Source organism: Aythya marila (genome assembly GCF_965140915.1).
Source record: "Aythya marila genome assembly, chromosome: 7".
Classification (NCBI taxonomy): Eukaryota; Metazoa; Chordata; class Aves; order Anseriformes; family Anatidae; genus Aythya; species Aythya marila.
The window spans coordinates 23689979-23714151 of NC_139048.1; the positions used below are offsets into that span (position 1 = coordinate 23689979).

The 24173-nt window shown below is 35.5% G+C and overlaps 1 protein-coding gene across 1 annotated transcript in view; it reads right to left on the reverse strand.

Annotated features, from left to right (window-relative positions):
• KCNMA1 (potassium calcium-activated channel subfamily M alpha 1) overlaps window positions 1-24173 on the reverse strand; it is a 464321-nt gene that overhangs the window by 48200 nt on the left and 391948 nt on the right. Inside the window, exon 19 of the mRNA XM_082764953.1 lies at window positions 7306-7399. Coding sequence (XP_082621079.1) covers window positions 7306-7399 — 94 coding nt within the window. The remainder of the gene's footprint in view (window positions 1-7305; window positions 7400-24173) is intronic.

Here is a 24173-nt window from a genome sequence, read left to right on the forward strand (position 1 = left end):
CAACAACTCCAAAAAGGCTGCCTGGAAGACAACAGCTAGACCATAAATCCCATTTGCAGCACCCCTACTGTGAAGAAGCCAACATTACATTTTAAAGAGCACTGCTTTCCTTGCAGACATTTATAACCACTCCAAACTTACTTGCAGATTTTGAGTCTGGAACTTCTGTCTGCAATTTTGCCCTTCTCACATAGATACACTGTGTCTGATTCTTCCACACAATGAGATCGTAAGCAGTCTAGTATAGACTCAGGGTCTTGAAAGTCACCATGTGTACGAGCCAGGAACTTCGAGTTTTCCTACCTTACTTTATCCGTGGATGTGTGTTTGCGAGCATAAGCACACACATAATTTTAGGAAGAAGGACAGGGTTTGCTGAAGATAAGGACTGAAGACACGCTAGAGAATGTCTCACGCCTTTGAAATTTCTCCTACAACTATCCTAACAAATTGTGGCAATTAACATGCTGTTAGTGTTAGATGTATGCAGCCAGTGCAGGTGCTAATAATTGAAAAAGCATTTAGAGCTTTTACACCCTGACTGAATATTTCATGATGTGCTGCATGTTTCACTATTTACTCCGTGGGCCTCTGTCACTTCAATCTTCGCTGACTGCTTTGACTTGTGCTATAAAGCTCAACCAAGATAGACTGACGGCTTGTCACAGGCAAACTCCATCGACTCCTGCAGCTCACTGGGACTAGCTGTGAAGGTTGTCACGACATTCTGATGGAATTCAGCAAATGTTTTGTGACTAATACACCCAACATTTGTCGGCTACCATTAGCCATTCCCCGTGACCCTCTGCAGTCTGTGTATGTGGCTGTGTATATTAAGTTGTAATGAGAATTTGTTGCCTATGTATTTTACACTAATGATGCTCCTACTGATCTTTACTTTCACAGGTTAATCAGCAATTAATTTTGTAAAGATTTAGTGCACAGATGCAATGAGCTTTACAGAAGAACATCTAGTGCAACTACAGAAAGAAAACCTGGTGTTTTACTGTTAAATGCTTTTATTTCCATATTCAGAATCTACAGATACAATCCCACAATGTCTTACATTTTCCATAGATATACGAAGAGGAATGTAACTAATACAGTGGCTGGTACACAGCACCCTATGCTAGCTTACAGGCTGAACTACTGTGCTAAGAATACTAATGATTCTTCCTCCCCTGTTCTCCTCTCTACTCAAATATTGTTACAGTTTGTTTGTTTGTTTGTTTGTTTTTACCTCAGAAATCTTAGTGATGAGTTCATGTTAATTTATCAAGACTACTGAGGATGCTGATATAGAGCTGTTTACTGTCAGAATCTTGCTTATTAAAGTATCTTGCTACCTCAGGACATTCTTAGAATATGCTTCTGAGGTATGAATCCTTTTACACAGGAAAGTAACAAAATAGTTAACTTTCAGAGTTTTATATAAGCAACTTAACAAGGGAGAGACAGGCACACATCCTTTGTTCTTAAAATTTCCCATTTATATGTACTCAAGCTGCAGAGCTAGCAATCATTGCAAGGTAGGAGAAAGTACCTGAAAAAATAATTTTTCATTTGAAAAATATAAACCCACAGTTCAATGGCATCATAAAATATAGGAGTGATGTTTTCCACTTAAATGAACTGTAGCCTTTATACCTTATGATAAAAGCTACCTCTGTTGCAAATCAATGTTATAAAAATTAGCTACGTTCTTTAAACCTGGTTTATGGCTGAAGAACGTCTTCTTTCCTTTACCTTGATCTGACTGGGTCTTCTCTTTCTCTGAACTTTATAAAAGAGCTTGTTGATTATTTATTTATTTATTTATTTATGGAAATTTCTCCTTTTCTTTCCTGACTCTGTTCTCTCATCTCAAAAACATTTGCACAAGATTTCACATTACTTTGAAAAACAATCTGATACTGTTCTTATTTCCATAGTTTACAACACAACTACCAATGGTAGCAATCATCAGCGGGCTAACGTATACTACTCCCTACCATTCAAACCTTTTAAATGTATAAACTTGGTAAAACCTGGTCTAAAATAACATGGTGATTACTGAACCTGATGCTTTTATTTGCAGCAGTGAACTTGTCAAACAGAACCAGGAAGAGAATTGTGCTATTAGGAACCTGCTGTCACAGGTTCCTAAAAAAGTCACAGCTTACTTTTAATTTCATATTATCAGTGCATAAAGTTAGCCTTGTAAATCCTTAACAAAAGCTGTCAATTTAGAGTATGTTATGAAAATCCAATGCTGAAGGACATAAATATAAACCATTATTACAATTAAACTGTGAGCTTTCAGCTCTTCAAAACTTGCCTTCGTATCTGGTTTAGGGGAGTCTCCAAAAATGATCAGATTAAACTCATTATACCAGTTTTTGTTAAAGAAATATTCATCCTTTTGACCTCTCCTCATTTATTTTATTTTATTTTATTTTATTTTATTTTATTTTATTTTATTTTATTTTATTTTATTTTATTATTCCTGCATGAAAGATCACAGTTTCAGCTTGTGGAAGGGCAGTGCTACAGTGGTAGGGCATATGTAAATTCACTCTGAGAGGCACCAGAAGAAATGTGTTTGCACATGCAAGGACATGGAGCTGGATGGGCAGATGAGGAGATAACATGTGCACAGCCATTGCTCATATACTTAGAATATTATAGCCAGCTTCAGGAAAACAGAAATGAGGTTTCCCACTCAACTTCAGATAAATCTCATTAAGGTTTCCAAAAACGTATGCCAAAAAGCTCACTTTTTCCACGTCACTTAGCTGAACAGTCTCTTGACAGTCTCTGAACTAGTTTTATGGTTTAGCTGGGAATTATTTTGGGGCCTTGATCAAGAAAAATCCTCAGGCTTATGAAATTCTCCTTGGCAACACACTGAAAATCCAGCATCCTCTGATGTTGCTGATTCGTATATGATCAGGGACACTAATGATAATGACCCTTTGCTGAGTATGCTACTTGTCTAGAGGCCTATGTCAACTACACCATTCCTTTCAGAGTGGACAGGGACAAACTATTTGTTTGCTCTTCAGGCCCCTTGGGCCCTGTCATATGCTATTTGTTCTTGCATTAAGAGGTAGTTCGACTCAGCTGGGCTGACATTTCCTTTAACTCAGTGTATTCCACTCATGCAATAGCAGCTACCAAAGCAGTAAGTGAAGACTTGAGCCCCAACAACAATCCTTTTAAGTGGCTTTTTTGATTTAAACCCAGGGCTTTTCACATTTTTACTGGTCACTCTAAATCAACAATGACACTTTTTTAAAACTAGCTTTGCTATTTGATACTCAGGTGACATAGCCTGTTTACTATGGCTGTTCATCAATAGCATACATCGAAACTTATTACTGTCAGATAATGAACAGGTGACTATGTCACTGCCTGACACCAGAAGCATCAAATAGTCCCACTTTCCTCACCATCTCACGAAAAAGGAAACTTGATATGTGATTATTATTCACAAATTTCTTTCCTTTTCCTTTCAATTTCCATTTAAATTTTACTTCTTATTGCAATAGTATGCCCTTGTGTTTACATCTCCACAGGAGAAGTATACTTCCTTTTTCCTTTTGGAATTCAGGTATATTTGAAGAAGACCCATGTTCTTGTGGGTTTAATGGGAGAGACTTCTGCTGGTGTGAAACAGATAAAAAGTAATTCTGACAATGCATAGTGGCTCAGTATTTTCCTAATTCATTCACATTTATAGCTACAGTTGCATTCTGAACTATTTTTACCTGATTAACCACTGGTTCTTCTGGCATTACATCAGTGTGATTCTGCCAGTGTCATTGGATGTGATACAGGAGTCAGTTAGAACAATGACTTTGTAAATGTGAATGTAAACCATGTATGACATATACAAAGAACATTTGAATACGTATCATTTATTTATTTCGGTTAGTGACTTATTGATACCTAGAAACAATAAAATGAAAAAATTGACATTGAAAAGATGTCTTCAGTCCATCTATCAGCATCAGATTTGATAATATAGATTTCTATTTATGTATGAGTGAATCTCAGGAATGCCCACCTTCTGACCAGGTCTAAATAAGCACCTGTCACAACTTCCAGGGGATACCTGTGATACAGCATCTGGTCCTCTGTTCTATTTCAGTGACAGCAGAGGTCGCATAGTTTCATCTCATGGCATAATACCATCTTCCCTGATTTGCCCCAGCCACTGCAGAAATCTAAAATCTATGCAGCATTTTCAACATTTTCTTAATTGTAAGGCTGCTCATAAAGTGACTTTAGAGTCACAGCTCTTATTATAATTTACAGATGAACTTTCCACATACTACTTCTCTTTTACATGCTCCAGTCTTGTTCTTCAGGCCCCCTCTAGACCTAGGTCCGCAGCTGAGGAAACTCTGCCAGCTGTTTCTGTGGGAGGGACAGGGATGAAGCTGGATTTGAAAAGGCTCTTTTAATGTAAATTTAGGAAGAATATTGCAAAGGTATATATCAACTGCAGACATGACAATGTTTTAGCTGACTTATATTTTTGTGCACTTTTAGCTGACTTATACTAAATATTTCTGGGCAGGAAAGCAAAGCAAGTACCTGTCACTTTAGGTAACCGGCAAGTATACAAACTAGCAAATAATACAGCCCACCTTCATTTATTGTAAAGCTGAAAGATGGACATTGCACACAAAGCTATGCAGAGTTTTCTTCTGATTTAATCAGCTTTCTCTTATTTAGCACCTTGAACCAAAGATCAGTCAGTGTAGATAATGGATAAGACAAAGAGACCATTGGGTCTGGGGAGAGGCTGAGGGTGCTGGCGGATAAATTAGCAGTAAGAGAGAAGAAGAAAACAATGTCTAGATCTGGAAGCCTGGCAAGTTCTCTGCTTGCTGCTCGACCCGTATTTAGCAATTCTGATGTGCTACTGAGCAGACAGCTCAGGCTCAGGACGACTACTCTCCCTCAGTCCCTCTTCAGCAGGCAATGAAGGCAGGCTCCACTTTGAAAATCTTCCCCCATCATGCAAACTGACACAGGCATGCTTTTCAAAAACCCACAGCCAATCTGTTGATCATTACTTATTTACAAAGGCCTTCGGGCAGAAAGTCCTGTAAAAACCATACTTGATACGGTATACACTAGCTTTTTCTGCTTGTGGAAAAAAGTACCCCTAAGGCTACCTCAAACCATCACTTTCTATTGCACATAAAATGTACCGTGTAACACTAAAGTATTTAATATATATGGTATAATATATCTACAGGAAAGGCATTTGTGTAGAAGTATGTTACCCTGTATTTGGTAATTTGATGTTTTGCTGAAGGCTATGACTTGAAAAAGCCTGCACCTAGTACAGAGGACCTGTCATCTCAGTACCCAAGAGCCAATAGAATAAAGAAGTACCCTTAAGCAGCAAAACTTTGACACAGCTTTGAAGCATATGAAAACAGTATAACTCCACAGAATTATTATTACTCAAGATCAAAGAAATGAGGCATACTTTACATAGCAAACAGGGACAGTGCACTCAGCTCCAAATGTTTCTTTTTTTTTTTTTTTTCCTCTCTCTCTTTCTCTCTCCCCCTTCTCCTTTTTCTTTTTATTTTTACTTCCCCAAAATTAGTATTTGGTGGCAAGACACTCTCTCACATTTTAAAAACTTTAAATGGTTAAAACTACTAGCACCAGATAAGAAGACTGTCCAAAGGTAAGTAAATTGAAAATGATGCTAGGATGACAACTGGCATAATAAAAATGAGAAGCTTGCCAGTATGCTCATTTTATTCTTCCTCATAAACTGTAAACAAGCATGTAAATCAGTGTCATATGGGCAAGACTGAGCTAACAGGAAGGCAGAGAACTTTTAATGATACATTTAACAGAAATAGATGGTCAAGAGTCAAAAAAAAAAAAAAAAAAAAAGAGGACACAGCTGTGTGCATTTTCCTCTGTGAATCAATCTCACTTTTGGTTCTATAGTGTAAACAGAAATGAAGACTTGCAAAAGTTATGTCCTTAAATACGCCCTACAATGCAGAAACAATAAACAAGCATGGATGTTCTTTTAAAAATTCCCAGTCTGAAACGCAAAGAGACATATTATTTACCTACCTGTTACCCAAATTCTTAAAGGAACACAATAATTGTCAACAATAAAAGCAAACACAAGTGAATTTATATAGGAAATAAATATACATTCATACTTTTTTTTTCACTTAACCTTTCTGTTTGCAGAACCGTTACTATTATACATATACCCAAACCCCAAACTGCATGAAGGTGGCTCTATCTAAGGAAGTTTGCATTTTTTCTGTACACGTATGCAGTAGAAAATCACTGCTATGATATTTAGTTCTGGATACAATTATGGACCAAGGTTCTAGACTGGTTATTTTAGATATGCAAAAGCAGAGGAGGAACTGCCTCCTTACAGAGGACTCCACATCTACTATTTGATCCTGTTGTGACTGACTTGAACAGGCAAAGGGTGAAGAAAGTGAGACAGAATGAAAATGCCATATTATTTTAATAGATTCCAATTTCCTGTTGTAGTTCTAGTTTTAACAACACTCTTGGAGGAAAACTGTCCTACGGAATGAAACTACATAGTTATACAAAGATGTTACAAGTGTAAAATAATGTACATATAGCAACAGGGGAAAAATATCACTAACAAGATGACGTTTTCATCACCCACTTTTAGAGTATATACTACCCTTTTAAAAAATCATTGTGTTTCATAATTAATATGCTTTTAACCTGAGTACAACTGCATTAGTTTTGAACTTTGCTTTGGCAAGTACATAGATTATTAGACTTTTTTATCAGTCTAAATCAATTAACAGAAATTTGATTTCAATCGACAGGATAAAAGGAAGGTAATATTCAGGTTCATTTTTGATTGTGATGATACATCTCACATATGGCCTTAAGTACAGAAAACAGTACTCAGAGGGAATCCAACAAAAAGAGAATTGCCTGAGGCAAACTAACCACACGAGTTCCTCTGATTGGATAGTGCTATCATTAGTGCCACTGCTGTTTAAGAACTACACACGGACAGGACAGGGTGACAGCTAAGACTTTAAAGCCTATGTATTTTTCAAACAGCTTTTCAAACTGTTTTTCATGACAGAATTTTTTTCAGCTCTATCATTAACTGCTGACAAGCTGACAGAATAAATACTTCAGCCTTTCAGAAACCATCTAACAATCTTTTTTTCCACCCCCTCCCCTTATTTTTTGATGTGGGGGGAGGAGAAGGGGAAGGGAGGAAGAAAGAAAGGGGATGAAGACATGAGTTTTTTACAGTCTTACCTCATCAGTTTGGGTGAGGAGTTGGGTGAATTTCTCATGCCTCCATTTCGTTGCTTTTTTTTGGGTGACAGTGTCGATGGCTGCTCATCTTCAACTGGAAATATAAGGAACTCATGAGATTAAGCACTGTTCTAAGTACAAAATGAAATACAAGTGAAGTAGCAAAGAACACACACTCTATGTCCATTCACGCACTGATAGTTCATTGCTAACATAGGCCCAACAGTAATAAAAATCAAATACATGTTAGTCAAAGAAATTGGTTTGAAGGAGAAGCAGGGAAGAGTACCAGGGTTTTGAACACAGGCGTTCAAATTGCTTTCTTACTTCAAAAACAAAGGGTGGGGGAACCACATTCGGGTTATTCTTAGCATTATTTTCAGTTAATCTGAGCTACAGAAAAGTAAAATTAGTGCTTTGCTATATTTCCAGAAAGATAAAGCACTATTTGCAATACCAACATAACAGCTGCCAGCCTGCTTTTGCTAATGAGCCAGACACCAGTTGGTTCTTGCTCCTCACATGCCAAACAACAGAGTCTTCGTGAAGAGATGTAAAATATTCAATGCCTTGATGTTCAATGATTCAGTTAGTCGGGACTGTGAGCACAGCCTGCCATTGTGCACAGATCTCCAGCACAAGTCAGACCTCATCACTCTACCCTTCTCACAAAAGGGAGTTGTAACAGGAGAGAACAGAATGAGGTTGAATGGAAGTGGGGAGACAATACCTGTGTAACAGAGGATGCATGTGTTACACAGTCTTTTAATGAGGATGAGGTGCACTTTCAATGACAGATCAGTTTCTAGATGTAGAATCAGTTATGATTTTGCCAATCATAAACTAATCTTGGATAACCTATGTCACAATGTTTATTGTTTAAACAAGTGCAGCTTCCTAATAGCTCATCTATAAGAATTATCCATCATCGTTACTGTTTCAAGACTGTTATTGCACTTAATAATCTATTCATAAGGTTTACATTTGCTAGCAAAGGGAATTATGCCTGCTTTCTCATATTCACACTAATGCTGAGTTATTCTAATGTAAAGAAGGAAAAACAGACTTTTTTCATCCTATTGTTAACTTGAAAATGAACTAGAAAGCAATATAACAGATGCCTAGAAGGCTGTTACTTTAGAGCTAAAAGGAAAGAGATTAGTAGCAGTAGTAGTATCTGTATTAAAAGAGCTTAATACACATTAGCAGTGCACAAGCAAAGGCTGGAAAAAAAATCAATTTGCAATGAGCTACATAAGAACGACACCAAAACCACAAACCTGGATATGTGTCACCTGCCCTAGATTTATCTGGGAACAAATTAAGCAATATCCTTCTGCTATAGCCCTCTTCTGACACTACTTTATTACAGTCTGCGTTCTAGCCTGTCATGTCTGTCTGTTTTCCAAAGTCTGCCGTGGAACTTCATATTGCCTTGGTCAAGACCGAAGGACTGGGCCCTGAAAAGACAGATGTGCTGTCTTTTTAAATGACCTGGCATCATGTAACACATCCAGGCAATCAAAGCAAAAGAAAGCTTAGCAAAAGAACACAAAAGCAAATGAATCAACCAAACAAACAAATAAAAAAAAATGCCCCAAACAGTTGTGTAAAAGGTTATACTTATTTCAGAGCAATGACTGTCTTATAATGATTTATTTCACTAATTTAACTCTCTGTTCTCTGGCAGCATCCCCAAAGACAAAGCCATTTCATTTTTTATTTTTTTTTCTGATGCTTATTGATGAATAGTCTAGTTCTATTCTTTGGTTGAGATAGAAATATGTCCATAGAAAATTATCAGCAATATGCAATCGGAAATTTTCTTTCTGGTATTAAACTAGATCACTTCATTATTCAGTTATTTGTAAGCTGAAGTGTATATTTACAGAATTATTTTGTTAGTAAGGAACCTTTTTTTTTTTTTCTTTTTTTTTTTTTTTTCCCCTGATTATATCAAAGTTCAAGCATTTGTGCATTTCAGAATACCCCTCTTGGAAATGGCATTGTCTCGCTATAAACTTATCTATCAAAAAGTTATTCACATGCTATCCCACAACACAGACAATAAGCTGCTTTCAAGACATACGCTGTGCTTTCTTGTTCTTTATATTATATAAATATTCAGTTCTAAACTAATGATTCTAACATTTAAAAGATCAATTGACACAAAACTATGCAAAACGTTCCTTACAGAAACAAGCTACAACTGATATGTTTCACTCTCCTGGTAGTAAAAATTCTAAGTTTCACTTAATTTCATCTACTACCATGGAGTTACAGAATATTAGTAAAGAGATTCAGTATTGCACCGTAAGTATATTGATATACGATTTTAATAGTGTAAGGAAGCTATATACCCATCAATACAATATACAAAAACTTACAGGAATACAAGACAACTGTAGATTGTATTATAGCAGTTATATTTCTATGAGCAATAAAAAACAATACTAAAAAAGAGTAATTTTCCAAGCTTTCAGCTAGTTCAAAAGACATGTCTGATCCTTTCAAATAAGGATCTTTTGTACTGTATGGTCCAGCATTCATGTTCTCCACTGCTACCAGTTGGTACTACTTTGTTGCCCAATTGTAATACAAAGTCTTGGTACTAATCATCCAGAATAACCACCTATAGATTTCTAGCAGTCTGAAGTTATTTTTTGTTCTGCATACACAGTAAATAAGCACCCTCTTTTGATATGTGCTTGTCATACTCAAACTGTTACTTTCACTGATTGGCTGTAAAGTCCAAGGTTAATGTGGCTCACTAGTTAATACCTGTTAGCAAAGCCTTCTGAGATCTCAATTCATTGCTAAAGCAATGCCTTGCTAAGCCAGGAAGCCATTCATTTTCATTGTAGCAATGAAAGATAATCTGTCTTAATCATATTACATTCAAACAAGATTTTTTTTTTCAATGAAATCTGTGTGCAGAGTTTATAGTGCATCTGCAGTTTAGATATGCAGCTCCATAAGAATGAGGGAAGGGAATCTATGTATCTGAAATATATGAATGGAATGGAATAGAGACCATTACCTATGGTGTGGTTCCTAAAAGTGTTGCAATGATCACTTCTTAGTAATAAGTAGGATATAAAACATATTTCATTACATATGATTCTCAATTTCCTGTGTATTTAAAGAAACAGATCCAGAAAAAAAAATAGCAGTCATAAAATATCAATTTAGTTTCATGTTTTCTGTGTCTGCATTAATTTAAAGGGGAGTCTTAAATGTACTTGTTCTTCTGAAAGACAACCATATTTGAATAATGGGTTGTGATATATGACAACTCAACTCTGATGTTCTATGTATGACTTAGTGCATTTGTTAATGAGAATATGCCCCCATTTTTAGTATATTTGATGTCTTTATGCTACAGGAGTTGTATTAAAATGCAGTCATATTATATTATGCAGACTTTCCTTACCAGCTTTCATGAAAAGTGCAAATAAGTTCAAGAATTGGACACAGAATTTTATAGAATCTGAATTCAATCCAGTCTCTGAGTTCTAACAAAAATCAAGATCTTGTTTTGCACATCCCTAAGTATAACACTTACTGTACTGTTGTAACAACCCAGTGCTCACTTGTCTAATAGGCACAGAATCTAACAGTTTTGCAGTTCAGGAAGACTCAGTGCTAGAAAAATGTCAAGCAAATCTAATGAGGCTTCAGATACTCTGGTTTATACTGGGGTTTAATTTAAAGTTACACTGATGTTTTAACATGTTTGCTTATTCTTGAGTAAAGAGGATTCATTATTTCAATGACATAACTTCCAGATAATGTTCCAGGAATTGATTTAAGATGTGCTGGTAATTTTAACAGCCTTAATGTGGAGCTGAACATCTGTAACAACATATTACTTGACTTTCATCCTCATTTCATTTTTTAAGCAAAATAAAAGGAATGCCTTTCAGAAACGGTAGACTAGTTCATAACTTCTTCCTTTGTTATTTTGTTACCATTTTTTAAAATAAATATGTCTCCTTCACTGTCTCCCTCAGGTCACTACTAGCACAGTCTATAGACTCCATTTTTTTAGGCCCCCAAAAGAGCTGTAATCTGAAACTGCATCTATGTTACTGAACAACACACAAACCGGAATACCTGGTAAACTTCTTTTGCCTAGAATGTAAATGCTTCAGAGCAAATAAACCATATGAAAGGTAAAGCACAAACCACCCAGAAACATTAGTTGACTAGCTATCTTGATTAACTTATTAATCACCACATCTGGAGAAACCCACATCTGTAAGCACTTAACAGAGCATTAGTAATGTCATAGTCACATTGAAAACAGATTGCAAAACCATGCACAAACCAATTGGAATTGCCTTATGCATCCAACTACGGGGCTACCTACGGAGATCTTGGTTCAACCCAGGCTTTTGGGAGTGGTAGCGGTATTTTACAGGCAAGCTGAGTGCCCTTTGCAATCTACAGTAGGTAGATTTTCCTTGTTCAACAGAACTCAATAAGTTAAGGTGCAGCAGCGAGGGATTGTTGGGTAGGAAGAGGCTCCCTTTACGGTTATTAACAAGTGAAACAGGTTCCAGGGCTCCTTCAGTGGACTTGGCACCAACCAGTGCATTAGTAGTTGAATTCTTGAATTGATATGAACTTTTGGGGTAACTTGGTCTAGCTGCATTCTTTACTTCTAAATAATAAGAAAAAATGTAAATTAATGTCTTTGTATTGAAAATGATTTCAAACCATGAATGAATTTTGATATCATGTGGAATTACAGACTTTAAAGCTTAAAGTATCAGTTTCTACAGTTGAAAAAAAGGTTTATACCTGCAGCTTTTTTTTTTTTTCTTTTATTTTTTTTCCCCAAAAATGGCTTTTTATAAAAGAATACTTATAAAAGGATTATTTCACAATATTATTATCTTTAAGCAATAATCCCATCCTAGGGTAAGTGTGTCTGAGGAAACACTTATTTCCCATATGTTGATAAAGGCTTTGAGATTTACTAGCTGTGGAAGATGTTTATTCCCCATATTCTACTGAAAATGACAGGGGAGGTAGAACAATTCTGCTATTAAAATACGTAAGAAATAATAGAAGAAAGGTCAACACTTTAAAATTGTGCAAGCGTATTTATGGAATTAAACTAGTATTAGGAACCTACATAATAGTAGTTGGGTGTTCAGAAGTGCTGAGTGCTGTAAATTTCAGGAGGTCATATATGTAGCATCTCTGAAAATAAGACTAATAAGTTTAATTTCTTAGAAACAGGTTTGATTTGAAACTGTGATCCTTTTTGTTTTTTCTTTTTCATTTTTTAATATATCAAAGCTAATTGAACTACAAGAACATATTAATATCTCTAACAAATGCCACCCTCTGAAAAAGACAATAATACAATGTTCACCAAATATTTTTGGTAAAAATACACAGTAATACTAGTTTCATTCTGAATGGGTATATTATAGAGAAGGTATACTACTGAGCCAATAAGATCTTATATTCTGGTATGTGTTATGAGGTGAGAAGGGAGTAGGGAGTAGTTTATGGACTGATAATCTTGCAGCATTATTTCCATATGTTTCAGTTGCCTTAAAGTTTCCATGGAGAACTTTGAATAGACAGTAGCTCAAAATCATTTGAGGAGGTCAGTGTGCTTTTTGGTATTTTCGTCTAGTTTATTATTAGCTAGAATCATTATATTGTAGATGGACAGATACATAAATAGCATCCACATGCTTGCCATTTGTGCTCAAGCACTAGATCTGTCTCTATCAAAAAAGCTGATTATACATGGATAACAAGAATACTTTGAATGTACTCTTTAACCAGGTTCACTAGGTTCAACCATTTGGTGACAAAGTCTCCATTCCTATTCAAAGATCTCAGAGTTAAAGGCTTGCTGCTACTCTGAGTGATATAGATTAAAAAAAAAATAATAATAAATAAAATAAAATAAAAAATCAGAACAGAACCGGAGTCTAACTCAGGGTTATTTTGCTCTTTTTCAGATAATAGTAACATTTAATGTGTAGTAAGAATAATGCATACTCAGGAAAGTTGAGATGACTTTTAAACCACTAGAGGATAGTGTATATCTTTCATTAGCAAAACTTCCACAAAAGAATTGCTGTGCATCATATTGGATACATTACTAAAAAAATTATCCATCTTACCTCAGAATTACTGCTTTTTGGTCAAATCTTGTACTTCTATCTTTGGTATTCCTCTAGTGAAACAATTTTCAGATGATAAAATAAACCTGCAGAGCCCTATCTCCCTACGCAAGCTACTGGTCAAGCACGTATTTGTACAATTTAAAATGTATCTATCCAGTTCAACCTTTAAACTACAGACAGTAACATTGGATATAATCTGTGTATATCTACATGCCTGCATCAAAGCATCTTCACATGTTATAGAAGGTAATAATGCTTATCCACCCTCCAATCAACTTAAGAAATAACACTTTTTCACAGTCTCTTCTGGAGTTCAATAGGTAATAACTTCAGATACAAGATGTAATCCTTATGCACTAAACTTCCATCATAGTGTATATCTTATGGTATATTCTATGCAGACATAAACAAGGATTGCGTGCTTTCTCCATTCCTCTAACAGAATTATGTATTTTTTACCCTAGGAGAGTAAAATTGTTTGCTTTTATTCTAAATAGCCCGTCAAGATAAACTGTACCACCAACACATCAGGATACACATGGAAATACATGTGCAAGCACAGAGATGCAATTTTGAACAAAAATATAACTGCGTTCTTAGATTAAGGAGTATTGTATAACTAGGAGAGAAATATAGGCCAATGCTGTCACTTCTGCAGGTACATAACATTATGTGCAGGACTTAAAACACTTTTAAAGTATCCTGTTGTTCAGCAGATAATTTTTATAAATAGTTTCTTAAAAATCTGATTGGTTGTTTGCACTAGTATGTGGATTCATTTCCATGGAAAACATATTTGTGACACAGAGATTGCTCTTAATTATATGGAACTGAATACATTCTTACAGACTGTCACTGTCTCACAAGGTTTGGCAACCAAACTGCTTGGATCGGGGTAATTTGTTGTACCACTGTGCAATATTAAACCAGAACCTCCACATCCACAAGAGTTCTCCTCTAAGTATGTGAAGAGTTTAGCACCAGCAAGTCTACTGAAGGAGAACTACTTCCTTGTCACAGTTAAATTAGTTTTCTTTATCTAAAATGACATAAGCAATTATTTTCAATGAAAATGGTCACAGGATGAGCATGCTGCCTGCATTGTACATTTTGCCACAGTTTGTTAGAACTATTCAGGACATTCACCATGTACCCAAAGGCGTTATCATTAACTAAGAATCATAGCATTTATTAGTCATTTTGAGAGCAAATGAATAGCTTACTGAGAATGGCAAACAATAGGAAGTGGATAAGAGTAGGAATTTAGGAAATTCCATGTTTTCTGTAATATTTCCTAATTGCATTACAGGAAAATACTGTGCAGAACTTGATCAAAAAAAAATCTGTCAACATTACATAGTTGTAATACCTTTAAAATGTGAGATATTAATGGGATTTAGATAAAGACAGTTTGAAGCTGCATACATTTCTACCCTCTTTCCCCCACCGTCAAGAATTCTCTTTCAAGCTCAATGATTATACACTTGCCTACAGACTGCATTGAGGAATCATGCCTGTTTCTATTTCTATACATTTTATTTATTATAATGAAGATAATTTGAAATGCAATCTGCAACTCCCTGAACATTTTTAAAACAACCAACGTAGATAATATAATGCCTATGGCAATCTCTATTTATTCTTTGCAAGCACACACTTGCCATAACTTAAAACTGTGCTGAGCTTTAATTTAAATGTAACAAGGCAGAATACCAGTACAGTGCTTTCAACAAAATGGCTGAAACTGGCTTCAGCATGATTTGCCTGGAAGGGAAGATGAAAATGTGTTTTAAAGGGGAAAAAATATCCTGACCAAAACCAGACATTCTAAACAACCACCACCAATGCCCACCACTCCTTTCCTCTCCCATCTCTATCAGCTGCTAGGCTTTCAGCACCGTTTTTCGCCAGACACTAACACAGTGTTTTCCTTCTTAGTCAGCCATCAGCCAGAGCTGTCACTTGCAGATACTTCATTTTTGTTTCAGTCTAATTCATACTGCACCCCCTTAATCTCTGCAGTGAATAATGTCATGTCCCTGTATTGATATGCCAGATCCAACACTAGAATCATAGAGAGTGCTTTTAACAGTCAGACTATCATTGTTTGAAACAATATTTTATTCCCCCCTATACCCCACCCCCTATCTCTTTCTCCTAAGCATCTTTCCAGCTGCCCTCCAAAGGAGCAATCACTGCTTTGCAATCTGGCTTGTCTTCCAAAAAGCTCAGCTTTCGTATTCTTGGTGAAGATGAACTGCAGCTCAGTATTACTAAATGCAGATAATCAATATGTTGATTGAGCTTTTGGCTACCAGAGATCTTTTGATGGGAACGACAGTGATCATGACTTCCCTCTTTCAATGACAAGCCTGTTTATACTTTGCTACCTACCACTTTGTGAATCAGGCAACTGAAAATACCCACAGCAATTCCTCCAAACTGTCAGCTATTGCTGTGATTCTACCCAGCACCCCCTGCACAAGACAACAGATTAACCATTAGGCTAGATATGTTGAAAATATACAGCTTCAACCTTTCCCCAGTTAGCTCAGAGCGATGTATAGATGATTATTTCAACCGTCAGCTGCCGCATAGACTTAAACCCCTGCACAATAACTCCTGGATTCATCTGCCCCTTGTCAAACTCGCACAGCTTTAGTTTGAGCATACATAGTGTGGCAGTTTCACTGCGGATCTAGAATAATCCAGACGGCTGCTGTCTCTTTGTTAACAGGAAGCAAAACTGATGAGTTTGTAATGCATTTCTTATCAAAGGTAGTTTCAAAAAAAAAAAAAAAAAAAGTGCCCAATCAGTTTGGGTTGGAATGTAACAGAGTATCAAAAGATGGTTTATTCAGAACATCAGTTATTTGTGCAGAAAAAAAAAATATTGTTATATATATATAGAATCTGTTTAAAAGTCACTTTATACCAATAAAATATTTTAAAACAAATTTGTAATTATTACTTGATTTTTTTTTGTAGTAACATATGATGAAATTATTGACTAGAAACTACAGTGTGATGGTGCTTGATAAGACACAAGAATTTTAGAAACTGCAGAGCAGTGTTTGGTTTTTGTCTGAAATGGTAATTCAAATGAAAGAGGATGGCTGTTTTGGTTTCTATGTGCATTGGAAACTCAGGAAAATGCATTTCATTGTTTGCTGTTTTTTTATTATTTTGTTCTTTTCATGCAAAGAGAAACAGATATGCTGTATATCTACACATACTAGCACCATTAGAAGAGCAGGTGAGGCTCACTGACTCTTAGTTGCAGTTTGTGCCTTCTGAAGCAGATAATAAAACATCAAGATCTGAGAATGTCAAGAATGCATCATTTCAGAATATTTTACAAATACTGAATGGTGATTACATGAGACACTCTCTTTGAACAGCACAGCTGAAGAAACATTTTATTTTTTTGGTGCCAGGCTTGCCCCTTTTGGCTAAAGGTACCTGAAATTGATTGACTGTCAAATGAATTGCCTTTTTTTTTTTTTTTTTTGGTCATTCAATGGTTAAATTTTATACAGTATCTTTCTGTCTTACTTGTCATCACACAAAAGCAATTGAAACAAAGCTACAGGTTTCTTCCTCACCTCTGCTTTTCTCTGAATGCTATTAAAAGACAGTTAACACAAGATGTGGATTGCTGCTGGTCTGGATGTTGCTATATGTTCTATATAGCTGCTCTGATCTTCTGTTAAACTATGATAAAGTTAAAGTTCATGAGCTTTTAGGGTTACACATATATATATATATAGAATGAAGGCAAACTGCAGAGGTGTTTGGAAACCCAACAAATTTTTAGCTTGCATCATTTGATAAAAAAGCTCAGGCTATTGTTTTATGGCACTTACAGCTCTTAATTTATTTCTAAGGGTAGAGCAACCCTCTGAGGTTACTGTATAATTTTGATTTTTCCTTGCTCCCTCCAGCTTAACTCTAGAGCATAGATATTCAAAATGCTTTCCAGAGATGCCAGTTGTTATCACTTCTCTATTACTATGACTTCAGACTTCATTTAAGGCTATTCAAATTGTGGCCAATCTACAGTCTATTGAAGTCAGAGAAAACAGTGGACATCAGTGGACTTTAGATCAGGAGTTTTTCATGCATCACGCTTCAGGGCGCAAGCTGATAAAACAGGACAGGAAGAAAGCATTTTTCATATATATATATATATATATATATATAAAGAGAGAGAGAGAAAGAGAGAGAGAGAGAGAGAGAGAGAGTATTTCACAATTGGTTTCGGTATTTTAGAGAAGAAAGGCTTCCAATTTCAAGGACCTAACTTCTTGTTCCTGCGTAGAAGTATATATGAAATGTGATACTGCTCGTACGCAATAACCATCTTCCCTTTCCCCTGAGAAGTGTGCACAATGGAAAAAGAAATATTTAATTCCCAATTAAATCCTAATTTATATTTATTCATATAACTATGATTAAGTCATAGTTCCACCAAACCTCGAACACATTTTCTGGTTTTAATTTTAGTATTTCCTCGTACATTTTTCTTGATTTTGAGAATCTCCATTCTTCATTGTCTTCTCATTTTATGATTCGCTCTGTTATGCAAGCCATTACATTGCTATTGGCAAACTGTCAAATAAAAAGCTACAACAACTAAAAAAACAAACAAAAAAAACCTTTTTTTTGCCCTGTCCATCTCATTATCCAATTGACTTCTTCACACATTGCACCCATACACAATACTATTCGAGTACAGTAAAGTTTACTTTGGGAAAGGGTGAAGAAAGGAAGATATCTAATTTATAGGACTTAAAACAAAACTTTGTCTGTGTTCATGGGGGTGTGCATTTCATGAAAATATCAAAGTCAGGTCACTTGACTTGTCTTTTGAGAGTACACTTTGTAGAATAAGGAAACTCAAAGTCTCTCATCAGGTGTGGTGGGAATAAATATTCTCCCAGTTAAATTTTAAAGTTTGTTACTCTATTTTGACACTCTATTCTGCTGTCTGAACACTGAGGAGGAGCAACAGCAAAACATTATCCCTGTGTCTCAAACAAGAGCTGTTCAGAACCTGTGTGTCCTACCCTGTCACAATCAGTGAGGAGATCCAACTTTAGAGCTCCAGTTCCTGCATCTGGCAAAGTACAATAGGATTGCTCAAAGCCACATGTTAACTGTTTAGTAGAATATCTGATGGCACCATGACTACAAAGACCTACAAAAGACCTACAAAGACCTGACTTGGAATTTCGTTCTGCTACTGATCTTTAACACAGCTGTGGGTTGCTCATTTACAGTCAATGTCATCTGAAGTGAGTTCCTCACTCAGAGCTCTTGCTATGACTCAAGTGGCCAAATTATCTAAAAACATTGCTGATAATGATTCATTTTCACAGGTCTGCAAGGTATAACATGATGAGGTTCTATTGCTGTTTTGAAAGTACATTTAAAATATATCCCATAAAAACATACAACGTGCACATGTGATGAGTAACTTCGTCCTAGAGTGTTTTGTTTAGTTAGTTTAAATTGGACATGAAGGTGTGTATCTCTTTCACATCAGAACAACTTTCTGTACCATATTTTCTATTTTGATTAATCTACTTTTCTTTCCTTAAAAAAACAACCAACAAAAAACAATGCACAAAAACAAACAAGAGAAATAATACAGTGTGAGAAAAAACAAACAAGAGAAATAATACAGTGAAAGGACACTGATTTATTTATGAGTGGTCCTTTGGCAGTTCCCCATGGTATGGCATGTAAAGTCACAAGGAATGTTTTGGCAGGGATTATTTAAGAGTAGTATCACACAACGAATTGTAGTGTTAAAATTTTCCACACCCACAATTGTAAATTCAGTGCATTGTCAAAGACTATTCTTGTTTCAATACATAGCAACCCAAAGTGTATTGCCCTCAGTCCTACTGGCTCAGAGAAGATTTTTGATACCATTGGTAAAGGACATGGGGGCAGAAGTTGCAGTAGGAGTAGAAGTAGGATGTAGTTACTCAGTTCTGTGTAACCGCAGGAAGAATCTGACCTGTTGCTACTAAGCAGGGGAAGTTTCCCCTTTGTGGCTGAATACGCTCAGTCACTCATCAGTCACTGCTAAAACCAGTGGCTTATGTGGACAAAAATAAGCCCCTATAAAATAAAAGATGGAATTTCAAAGCCCACTCATCACCATGCCTTGCTTGTACAGTTTCCCTCAGCTCCATTAAATTCAGTGGGAAAATATACAATGCACTGAAATAACTTAGGGAAAAAAAGGGAGCCCAGGAGACCTTGGTGATTGCTCTGCTCCTTAGGATTAGAAATCTTGTATTTACAGCACAGATTATGTTCCACAGGAAGAGAGAGTTACTCAGTGCATAGGAAAGGGACAGTTTACTTATTTGGAGCAGGCCTCTACCAATCTCAGCTAGGTCTTGCTGCAACTGTTTCCTTCCTAAGAACATTGGGAAGTCTAGATTTCACCCTGCAGATATCTAATGAGAACTATTACTTTGTTTTCAAGTTCAAAGTGCCAATTTATCTCTACATCTTAAATATTTCCACTGCAATTCCAACCTACATATCCTGAAATTTTAAACCAAAATAAACTTTTCCCTAGCCTGTTAATGACAAGTTTAAAAACAGATTTGTGATGAAGATGTTTTTATCAACACATTTCCTGAAAAAGACATAGGAGGTACCCTTGCACATTTCCTTACCAGTATTACATTGCTGAGTATGAAGAGATTTGCATAAACTTCTTATAAATCTATGGGACTGTATTCCTAACTTGCAAGATATTTTGAATTCTTCCTCTGCTTCGTGGTCAGTTGTCTTAGTCTCTTAGTTCTTAGAAATACACAACTTAGAGGACATTGCTGTTATGTTGTGTTTGTTTTTGTTTGTTTGTTTGGTTGGTTTTAAATATTATTATATTTTTTATTCGATTTTGTGTGTGTTTATATATATATGAGGTTAATGTGTCACCAGAATTTTTTTTTTTTTTTTTTAATAAACTTTGCTACCATTGAATTTCTTTTCCCTCCTGGCAGTTGTTTACCCTGTACAAAAGGGTGTAGTACTGTCTGTGTCTCTGAACAAGAAGAACTGAAATCCTGACATTTAACTTTAGCTTTCTTATCATCGGCCTTATCTGGCTTTCATCTACATCAGTGGAAAAACTTGCATTTATTAAATGTTAATAGGATCAGGCTCAGTGATCCCCAAGACTCTTTCAGGTTTAGCTGCAATATTCCTTAGGGATGAAGGTCTTCACACTACTGTTACCTGTGAACTCATAATATAATTTTCATATGTTAACTAAGCATAAAGTGCTGTTTATGTACATGTTGGTCTTAGATACACATGCTTACAGAGTATATACCTATTCAAGAACATCTGTATACAATTAAAACGAACCAAAAAAGTAGTATTTTTTTTTTTTTTTCATTTTAAATAGTATTATTTCTTTAGAAAAGAAATACATTAAAAAGTTCTTGGTGGCTTTTCTGGGATACTTATTTCTAAGCTCGCAGCACCATCTGCTGGTTATATTGAGTTTCAAGAACCATTGCTGGTTTTGTATCTTCAAACCTACGTACAAGTTTAGAAAAGGATTTCTTACTGCTGTTATACATAGAAATTGTATTGTCAGAAGACAGATTTTTATCACACTGGTTGCAGTTAAACAATATTACTGGAAGTATGCCTTCCATAAAAATGGGGAATGCTAATAGCTGACAAACCAGTTCTCATACACAAAGTACTGTAAGTTGCAGGGTACACATCCAAATTAATCAAATATATTCAACCTCTTGTATTAAAAGCCTATGATGTTTTTATCACTTAGAGATACAAAGTTTAACACTGTTCATGACAGTAATAAATCAGTATTTATTTTTTCCTTAGGTGCTCCCTACTTCAGTGATTTCTATGATGTACTTCAATGTTGTAAAGCTCTATTTTTCTCTGATCAAGTGTATCTAAAAAAAAAAAACAACAAAAAAAAAACAACAATATAATCTGGTGAATACATCAATATAACAAAAACCCAAGATAAAAATAACTAAGATTAAATAATGCATAAAAATAAATAATAAATAATCTGCATAATAATAGTAAAAACAGCAAGGGCTAAAACAGAGGTGGAATATAATTCATTGTTATTGAGAATTAGGGAAGTATAGCTAAAAATAACAACAACAACAAAAATGGATATGCAATGTCTGCCTCTGACTGTATCTTCAAAAGAATTAATACTTACACCTCTGCCAAAGCTGAAATTGATTGTTATGGGTAAGCAAGGGCTGGCAATTTCATAAGAGTTGAAAATAAAGCGTAAGGTAACAAATCCAGTGGTGATAACTAATAACAATGTTACTTACAACAGCAGTTTGATCTCTAACGGAGTACTTAGAAGGATCAATGTACTTGACAAGGATCATATTTTTCAGATAAAACCTAAGCAGGATCAAAATATGTCCATACAAAATAAATAAATAAGACTGTTATACATTCCCTCTGATTAAATCTCTAATACTTAAAAATACTACACTGGTAATTCTGAAATACATATAGAAGTTAGGATTGAACTATTTAGAATTACTGTAAGAGGGAAATGCATGCTATCTCATATTTACTTCATGTAAGACTAGCTGTAATGGCATAAAATATGCAGACTAACAACATATGAATGAATAAAATAACGCTGACTTTACCAGCAAAATAAATTGATAATCTATTTAAAATAGTAACAAATCTGCTTTGCTGTTTTCTTAGAACAAAAGATACACAGAGATGTCAAGCTTGCTTATTTCACAAGGATCAGGAAGATTGCACAAAGAGATCATAATCCATGATGAGGAACAGCTTTAGAAAGGAAGCTTCATCAAAGGTAAATGCATTGTGCTACAAACCATGATGCGCGATATGAGAAGTGAAGGTAGCCTAACAACAGCATCCTCACTGTTAGTACACAGTGGCAAGAGGAGAGGAAAGAAGGTAACGGAGAATTTTGACAGATTATCACAGTATTGAATTAGCAGCACAGGTTGCTTAGCTATGTCCCACAAAACAGTTGGAATGTTCAGGGTTATAGCAAGGAAATCATTTATACCCTGAGTGTAAAATAAAAGGCAGAGGATGCTCATTTCAAAGGAGCTAGCATGATGAAGAAGAAAGAAGACTAATAAGAAACAAACCATCAAAACAAAACAAACAAACAAACAAAAAACACACAAGAGCAACCCTTTAAAGCAAATTCTGTAGAAAATCACCATGATTAATTCTGTTTGATTATCACACCATTTTCATGATAAAGTCCACAATCACCTGGAGAAAGAGGAACTCTCTTCCACAAACTAAGAATTAATATACCAGCTATTATAAGATTTATGGGTCAGTTACTACCATGAAAGTAACTATATCAACCACAAATGCCACAGGATGTCAATATATTTAGAAATTGTGTTGCTGCCAGATGTTTTAAGAGTCAAATACTAAAAGCATCCAGAAATCCAGTGCTCAGGGGACAATGACAGCTATCAAGAAAGCCATCTTCCAAAGGCAAATTGCTTACAGCTCTACCTCTGAGGAGTTTATTTTTTCCTGCTTGTGGAGAAAGAAGAAGGCAGACAAAAGACTCATATGCTAAAGAAAGATTAAAACCAAATGCATATTTTGACAGTTTTTTGTTGTTGTTGTTGTTGTGTTTGTTTGTTTGTTTGTTTCCCTTATGGACAAAACTTCAGGATACTGCCGAGGAATTCTGTGGCACCTGAAGGACAACTCCAGGATATTTCTTGAGGAGTATACAGAGTTTGAGTATTAAGGCTGAATATATCAGCCCAAAGATACAATTCTTGCATTCCTCAAGCTACAATTTGAGATGCAAAACAGCAGCTTATCTGTTTAGCGGAAGTCCCAGTAAAATTGTGGATGAATAAGCTTAAGCATTCATAGATTCAATCAGCCAATGCAAAGACCATTAGAGCTTGATCATATACTAGACATGATAACACCATAAACTTGAGTCAAAAATAAGAGTATATATTTTCATTCAAGGAGGAGATAGTATATTCAGGAATTATTCAGAACAAAAAAGTTCCAAAGACCGTGTTGTAATAAAACATGTGGTGGTCACAGAGGAGATCTAATACAAAAATTAAAATAACTGCATGCTCAAAAAGAGACAAATTTAAGTATAGGGTGTTGTAAGAATGGCAGAATTACATGTATACAATAGTGGTGTATTGTAGAGAAAGTACAGGATTCTTATGATGTAAATCAACATGCAGAAGACTTTGGTGCCAAAGTAAAAGAATACTCTTGCAGGATTTCAGACTGATGTTACATCAAAGCTAGACTATCTGATCACAGAGCCTTGGTTTGAGTCTTCACTGTCACTGCAAATTGTGGGTTCTTTCAAACATAACCAAAGACTTTTGCTGAGTCCTATAACTCTCCAAAGTAAAAGATACCTGTAAGTTGGACTCCTTTTATGGAAGATCTTGTCAAATAGCTAGGATTACATTACTGATTCCATTCTCTGCAAATCCTTATGTTATGATTATCACCACAGAACCTGTGATGAATCTGACATCTGTCCCAAGTCTACTGCTCTCTCATCTTTCCTCCAAAGGCATATATTATATGTCTGGATGAAGAAATCAATAAAGTACATCTTGTTACTCAGGACAGTGAGACTCTTGACTGGTAACAATCAAAATA